The 8,686-nt window shown below is 43.7% G+C and overlaps 1 protein-coding gene across 1 annotated transcript; it reads right to left on the reverse strand.

The window, feature by feature from the left end:
• Positions 1-708: 708 nt before the first annotated feature.
• LOC144596369 (uncharacterized) lies at positions 709-7,811 on the reverse strand. The gene is made up of 3 exons (XM_078404625.1): positions 7,638-7,811; positions 1,474-1,724; positions 709-1,429 (listed from the first exon to the last, which is right to left on the reverse strand). Exons 1-3 carry the CDS (start codon positions 7,809-7,811, stop codon positions 709-711), a joined length of 1,146 nt encoding a protein of 381 aa, XP_078260751.1.
• Positions 7,812-8,686: the final 875 nt, after the last annotated feature.

Here is an 8,686-nt window from a genome sequence, read left to right on the forward strand (position 1 = left end):
ATAATAGGCAAGCTGAATGAAAGAGGAATCCTAGGCAGAGGGCTGACATTGGAGTTGGGTAAATGAGCAGCCATCTCAGGACTACCTGGGTAATCGTTGCTGAATCTGAATTGGTGCTTAAAAGATGGTGGTGGTGATTCTACACCTGGTGTTGGGGCCGGCAATGTGGAGACCCTAAGCTTGGAACATGGTCAGGAATTTCTACACGTGTTTGGGGGAGAGGCAGGGGTGGGGGGGGGGGGGGGGGGGGGGAGGGGCGGGTGGGGGGGGGGGGGAGGGGGTAGGTGATCTAGACCCAAAACATCACCTGTCCATGTTGTCCAGAGATGGTTTTTAGATTTAGATTTAGATTTAGAGATACAGCGCAGAAACAGGCCCTTCGACCCACCGGGTCCGCGCCGCCCAGCGATCCCCACACATTAACACTATCGTACACACACTAGGGACAATTTTTTTAATTTTTTGCATTTGCCCAGCCAATTAACCTACAAACCTGTACGTCTTTGGAGTGTGGGAGGAAACCGAAGATCTCGGAGGAAACCCACGCAGGTCACGGGGAGAACGTACAAACTCCGTACAGACAGCACCCGCAGTCGGGATCGAACCTGAGTCTCCGGCGCTGCATTCGCTGTAAGGCAGCAACTCTACCGCTGTGCCACCGTGCCGCATGACCTGCTGAGTTACTCCAGCGCTGTCTCCTTTGGTGCTCTACATGTTCATTTCCAGTACAAGAGTCCCATAGTCAAGGATAAAATGTGGACTCTGATTCCAGGTGACAACTGACCTAGACCTAGACCTAGACCTAGACCCAAACAATCTAGACCTAGACCTAGACCTAGACCTAGACCTAGACCTAGACCTAGACCTAGACCTAGACCTAGACCTGGACCTAGACCTAGACCTAGACCTAGACCTAGACCTAGACCTAGACCTAGACCTAGACCTAGACCTAGACCTAGACCTAGACCTAGACCTGGACCTAGACCTAGACCCAAACAACCTAGACCTAGACCTTGACCTAGACCTAGACCTGGACCTAGACCTGGACCTAGACCTAGACCTAGACCTAGACCCAAACAACCTAGACCTAGACCTAGACCTGGACCTAGACCTAGACCTGGACCTGGACCTAGACCTAGACCTAGACCTAGACCTAGACCTAGACCTAGACCTAGACCTGGACCTAGACCTAGACCTAGACCTAGACCTAGACCTAGACCTAGACCTAGCCCTAGACAACCTAAACCTAGACCTAGACCTAGACCTAGACCTAGACCTAGACCTAGACCTAGACCTAGACCTAGACCTGGACCTGGACCTTGACCTAGACCTAGACCTAGACCTGGACCTGGACCTGGACCTGGACCTAGACCTGGACCTAGACAACCTAAACCTAGACCTAGACCTAGACCTGGACCTAGACCTAGACCTAGACTAGACAACCTAAACCTAGACCTAGACCTAGACCTAGACCTAGACCTAGACAACCTAAACCTAGACCTAGACCTAGACCTAGACCTAGACCTAGACCTAAACCTAGACCTAGACCTAGACCTAGACCTAGACCTAGACCTAGACCTAGACCTAGACAACCTAGACCTAGACCTAGACCTAGACCTGGATCTAGACCTAGACAACCTAAACCTAAACCTAAACCTAGACCTAGCCCTAGCCCTAGACCTAGACCTAGACCTAGACCTAGACAACCTAGATCTAGACTCTTCCTGTATGTCTCAGCTCTCTCCCAGGCTCTTGATGTGACTGCCCGCCTGCCTTCCTGCGAAACAGATTCTAAAGCACGGTTTCAACCAAATGTGCAGGTAGGATCTCATTGGGGATGTCACCTCACACATGACTCTGGACAGGAATCGTCAGAGATCCAGGTTCGATCCTGGCTAAGGGTGCTGTCTGTACGGACTTTGTACGTTCTCCCCATGACCTGTGTGGGTTTTCCCCGAGAACCTTGATTTCCTCCCACACGCCACTCATACAGGTTTGTAGGTTAATTGGCTTGGTATATATGTAAAAAATGTCCCTAGTGTAGGATATGTGCAGGGATCGCTGGTTGGTGCGGACATGGTGGGCCGAAGGGCCTGTTTCCACGCTGTATCTCTAAAACTAAAGCTAAAACTAAACCAAAATTCAGGAAAGGAAACCAGCCATCTTTTTCCATGACTTCAGATGATAACTCCTTGTAAAGCATACTTCACTTTTACTCCAACGTTCCTTTCTGAGTGTGAGATTTGTTAACAAACAAACACTGTCACCTTATTTGAATTGCTTCTCTCCAGGACTTGAGTTACGATTTCATTTCTGTCTCAATTATCTTTGTTCCATTCTCCCCTCAAGGTCTGAATGAAAAGCTCAATTATGTTCACAATCTCCTTGCCATTAGAAACTCAGCAGGAGCATAATCTGTCGTGGAATATGGCATTGTCTGTTGTTTTTGAAAAGATGACTAAATAATTTTGCATTGTTAAACTTGAATACCCTTGTAATATCTTCCTCTTTAATGTTCCTTTGATAATTTTCATTGTCACTAGATGGTATGGTGAAGCAAGTTGTAGCATTTTGTGTCATAAAACATTTAAGAAGACATGAATGAAACCGATGAATGTTATTCAAAACTCATTCGTCTGTTATCCATGACACATAAAATATGTTTCAATGCTTCAGTAGAACACTCTATTGTAGTTCAGCTCAGAACATGTCTAACCTCAATTCATTTTGTGGAGTGAACAAAGAGTACAAAGAAGTTACCAAACCCGCCTTGCCACCAGCACCCTCCCCGTCCTCCCTCAAACTGTGAAGATACCCACTCTGGTATGTTTTCACATCCTTGTTGGGTGTTATAGTTGATTACTAACTTGGCAAGATGTCAGCTCATTAACGTGTCTGCAAATTTATGTCTACTTTCAGTGCCACTGCCATTAATGTTGCCCAGTCACATAGCCAAGCTGCACCAACATCTCTTCACCTGGCCCTTCAGTTCACATGAGATGGGTGTAGGCTCGGTGTGGGTTGGTTTTGCTGCTGGCTTGATATTGATTTGAGAAATATACTTTGTAAACTCCTTGTAGGTATCTTTGAACATTTCTGCTTTTATTTTCCAGTGCAATCCAGGAGTGATTTTGAAACATCCATGAATAACATCTCCTTTGAGTCTAGATTTAATCCTCTGAGCCAATTTCTGCACTGAATTGATCAGTCAAGAATGATCAATTAATAAAATCAGCAGCAATTTCTCTTTGATGACCATTGTGATTCATTAAATATTTCATCCATCATAAATATTCAATACTTGTCTCGGATATGTTTTGAAGTTCACTCTACCAGTCAGTGGCATTGTCTGAATTTATTTGGATATATGTAACAACGAATGAGTAATCTGCTGCCTTGTCAATACGCATGTTGATACATTAATTTGTTTGAAGCTATTCTCTTGCCACCATTGATGCATGAGCAAAATTCACCATTATTCAAGTTGGGCTTTAATACCGTGTAAACCTGTACTGTGTGGTCTGAAGAAGGGTCTCGACCCAAAACGTCACCCATCCCTTCTCTCCAGAGATGCTGCCTGTCCCGCTGAGTTACTCCAGCATTTTGTGTCTATCTTTGGTGTAAACTAGCATCTGCAGTTCCTTCCTGCACACTGGGTGGTTTATTATTTTGAATGTTTCCCTTTTGTGAAGAAACCACATACAAGAAATGCTTTGATTCACTGGCTTGGCCTTAGACATTTAAAGATGAAGATAACAGCCAGCTAATTTGTACCAGTCTCAGATTCTGCTTTGGAATTGCAGTATTTGCCACTGTTCTGTGGTTATGAACTGTTGTGGCGTTCATACCTCACTTTCAACAATATTCTTCGAGCCCTATTGTTGTCACCTCCGCAGATATCACAATTGTGTATGCAAGATCATATATGAAGCGATGTGTGCTTAATGACCGAATTAATTCACTGATAAAACTGCCAACGTATCACCTAACGCACAGTCTCGGACAGTGCCAAAGCCAGTGGCGGAGCCAGAGTAGGTTCTATGAGGTTGCAGGGTGACTTGGACAGGTTGTGTGAGTGGGCGGATGCATGGCAGATGCAGTTTAATGTGGATAAGTGTGAGGTTATCCACTTTGGTGGTAAGAATAGGAAGGCAGAGTATTATCTGAATGGTGTCAAGTTAGGAACAGGGGACATACAACGAGATCTGGGTGTCCTAGTGCATCAGTCACTGAAAGGAAGCATGCAGGTACAGTAGGCAGTGAAGAAAGCCAATGGAACGTTGGCCTTCATAACAAGTGGAGTTGAGTATAGGAGCAAAGAGGTCCTTCTGCAATTGTACAGGGCCCTAGTGAGACCGCACCTGGAGTACTGTGTGCAGTTTTGGTCTCCAAATTTGAGGAAGGATATTCTTGCTATTGAGGGCTTGCAGCGTAGGTTTAATAGGTTAATTCCTGGAATGGCGGGACTGTCATATGTTGAAAGACTGGAGCGACTAGGCTTGTATACACTGGAATTTAGAAGGATGAGAGGAGATCTTATCGAAACGTATAAGATTATTAAGGGGTTGGACACGTTAGAGGCAGGAAACATGTTCCCAATGTTGGGGGAGTCCAGAACAAGGGGCCACAGTTTAAGAATAAGGGGTAGGCCATTTAGAACAGAGATTAGGAAAAACTTTTTCAGTCAGAGAGTTGTGAATCTGCGGAATTCTCTGCCTCAGAAGGCAGTGGAGGCCAATTCTCTGAATGCATTCAAGAGAGAGCTAGATAGAGCTCTTTCAGATAGCGGAGTCAGGGGGTATGGGGAGAAGGCAGGAACGGGGTACTGATTGAGAATGATCAGCCATGATCACATTGAATAGCGGTGCTGGCTCGAAGGGCCAAATGGCCTCCTCCTGCACCTATTGTCTATTGTCTATTGTCTATTGAGTCAATATCCTCACTTTGTCCCTAGTTCCTAGTTCTACATTTGTAGTTGTCTACAATTCCTGATGGCTCAGGACTGAAATGATCCTAAAACTCCTATATTACTATTATATTACTATTGTATTACTACTATATATCTATTATATTACTACTAACTCCTATATTATTATTATATTCCTATATTACTTCACAGACCAAACCACCTTTAACTTTCAAAGATAGACTCAAAATGCTGGAGTAACTCAGCGGGACAGGCAGTATCTATAGAGAGAAGGAATGGGTGACGTTTCGGGTTGAGACCCTTCTTCAGTCTGAAGAAGGGTCTCAACTCGACTTCAGTCCTTCTCTCCAGAGATGCTGTCTGTCCCGCTGAGTTACTCCAGCATTTTGTGTCTATCTTCGGTTTAAACCAGCATCTGCAGTTCCTTCCGACACCTTTAACTTTCCACAGTGTTAAAAGATTCACGTAACATGGCGTAAGTTTTGTAATTTGTCTTAATTAGAGTGCCTTCATACAACATTGTTTTGTGCAAGCATGTTCTCAGCATCACCGTCAATTCTCACAATGTTATAGATACATTTTCAAAGTTCTATGTATGAAACAATAGGCTCAAATATCTGCATATGCACCAAGACTGCCAATAGAACCAGCTTTAGTCTGAGTAGACATGTTGTTCTGTTCCCATTCTGACCTTGGTGCACTTTGTGCTTCAGCACTATTACACACAATGTATCTATTTCCTGCCTTTTTACTCGATTATCTTTTTTGTTTGCTGTGGGCTCAGACTGATCTCTGCTCAGAGTCACATTTATAATGAGTTGTTACAGGCTTCCAGATGCACTAGACAGTTAGCTCACACGTTATCCCTGCCCTGCATTCTGATGTGTGTGCACATACATATGTTCCTTACTCCCAAATTGGTAAATGCGGAGTATTTACATTACAACATAGTACACCTTATAGACAATAGACAATAGGTGCAGGAGGAGGCCATTCGGCCCTTCGAGCCAGCACCGCCATTCAATGTGATCATGGCTGATCATTCTCAATCAGTACCCCGTTCCTGCCTTCTCCCCATGCCCCCTGACTCCGCTATCCTTAAGAGCTCTATCTAGCTCGCTCTTGAATGCATTCAGAGAATTGGCCTCCACTGCCTTCTGAGGCAGAGAATTCCACAGATTCACAACTCTCTGACTGAAAAGGTTTTTCCTCATCTCCGTTCTAAATGGCCTACCCTTTATTCTTAAACTGTGGCCCCTGGTTCTGGACTCCCCCAACATTGGGAACATGTTTCCTGCCTCTAACGTGTCCAACCCCTTAATAATCTTATACGTTTCGATAAGATCCCCTCTCATCCTTCTAAATTCCAGTGTATACAAGCCTAGTCGCTCCAGTCTTTCAACACAAGCCTAGTCGCTCCAGCCTTTCAACAGTCTCCTTTGTGCTGAATACGATACCAAGCTAAACTGATCTCACCTGCCTGTGCATGATCCGTATCCCTCTATTCCTTGCACTTCTATGTGCCTATCTCAAAGTCTCTTAAAACGCCACTATCGTCTCTGCCTCTACCAGAACCCCTGGCAATGCGTTCTTGGCCCCCACCAATCTCTGTGTAAAAACTGGCCCCGCACACATCCTTTAAACTTTCCCCCTCTCACCTTCCAGCTGTGCCCTCTAGTGTTGGACGTCTCCACCCTGGAGAAAAATAGGTTTTGATTGTCGACCCCATCTATGCCTCTCATAATGTACATACTTCGATCAATTCTCCGCTTTTGACATTCCAGAGAAAAAAATCCAACTTTATCCAATCTATTATTGCCCTACATGTAGATGAAACCCTCTAAACCGGGCTACTTTCTGATAAACATCCTCTGCACCTCAAAATCTTCACATCCTTCCTGCAATGGGGCAGCCAGCACTGCATACAACACTCTAAATGCTACCTAACCAAAGTCTCATAGAGCTGCATCATGAAAAACACGATGAAGACACAAGGGGCTGTTAGAGGTATAAATGGTTTATTTAGTTTTTCTACCAACTTTGTTAAGAGCACATGCACCACACATTCACGTACATTGCCGTGAGAAGAAGTGAAGGACAAAGGCAACAGATGGTGACATGAGCCCATCTCTGGAAGTCGAGTTGAGTTTATTGTTGCATGGCCAAGAACTGAGGCGCAATATTGAAAATCTTGCATGCAGCACCAATGCGGGCACAAGACGGCAGGAGAAGAGAGAAAGACATTCTGGCCTTCCATCACAGTGAGGAGGTGACTGGAGGAGACTCACTGTGATGGATGTTTCTTTTGTTTGGTGTTAGTTTATGATTGTGTGTGTTATTGCATTTTTATTGATTATTCTTATTGGTCTTATTGTTGAACTGCGGGTAATGTTTCATTTCACTACACATTTATGTGTATGTGACAAATAAACGACTATTGATTGACATTGTCCCAGACGACACACAAGAACATAACTTGTACTTAACATTAAACATGAATTACACATAAATCTGCAAGATAGTAAAAAGAAAAAACTAATGAAATAAGACATAAGTGCAAAACAAATTTATTTAAAAAAAAAGTTTGTTGTGGTGCAAGAGATGATCTGTAGTGTTCTGTGGCTGATCTACGATTAGGGTTGCCTGGATTGGCTCAGGAAGGTTGTAGGAAAGTAGTTGTTCCTGAACCTGATGGTGTGCAACCTCAGACCTCTGAACTTCCTGCCCGATGGTAGCAGTGAGAAGAGTGCACGGCTCGGACGGTGAGGATCCTCGATGATAGAATCTGTTTTCTTGAGACAGCTCGCAGCATCATGTGGATGCTTCTGATGGTGGAAACGCCTGTGCCTGTGATGGACCCGGCTGCGTCCACCACCCTCTGCATCTTACGATGGGCCGTCCACATTGCCAGGCAGTTCTGTGAACCATCTCGAACTTTCACTGCAATCCAACATTAACAACCTTCTCAAATCTGTACCATCGTCCACCTGGAGTTCCAGAAAGACCAGGATTGCAATGGTCTGAATTCTTTAACACAGGCATAACGTCATAGAGTCATACATTCACGATCATCCCATTTGCCCATACCTGGACCATATCCCTCTAAACCTTGCCTATCCCTGTCTATGTATTGTCCCTTGTATGTAGGATTGTGCTAATATACGGGAAATGGACAGTGGGCCGAATGGCCTGTTTCCGCGATGTATCTCTAAACTAAATTAAACTAAAGCAGAATTTGTGTTAGCCAGCTTCTGCTGCTACATAGAGGTCATGGTTAATATATGTCAATGAGGGCAACATTACAATTAACCCTACTAAATATGTTTGTTTGAGGTACACACAAAACCATTCTGCATAATCAGCACCTGGCCAAGCATTCACAAGGCCCCTGAACAAAAATATTCCAACCTACCTTTTTCATGGGGTTAATGAATTTCCAAATGAAATTGTATTTTTACTTTTAAAGTCATATTTTAAATTTGTTTGTGAAATGAGCTTACAATAAGTATTGAATATTTATGAACTTGGATTCATTTAATTCAAAATTTTGTCAGAGAACATTTTAATATTATCTTTACTAAAGTTTTCATAACAGCAGTACCCATTGCCTTGAATCGCCTGTTCATTCTTCCTTATAATTCTATGGATGCAAACTGCAAAGACCGTGCACAATATTATTTTCAACAAGATATTATCATCTTATTTAATAAGATATTAATCAAAATGCCACATACTTCCATGATTCAAATATATGTAACA

The sequence above is a fragment of the Rhinoraja longicauda genome, chromosome 8 (assembly GCF_053455715.1).
Source record: "Rhinoraja longicauda isolate Sanriku21f chromosome 8, sRhiLon1.1, whole genome shotgun sequence".
Classification (NCBI taxonomy): domain Eukaryota; kingdom Metazoa; phylum Chordata; class Chondrichthyes; order Rajiformes; family Arhynchobatidae; genus Rhinoraja; species Rhinoraja longicauda.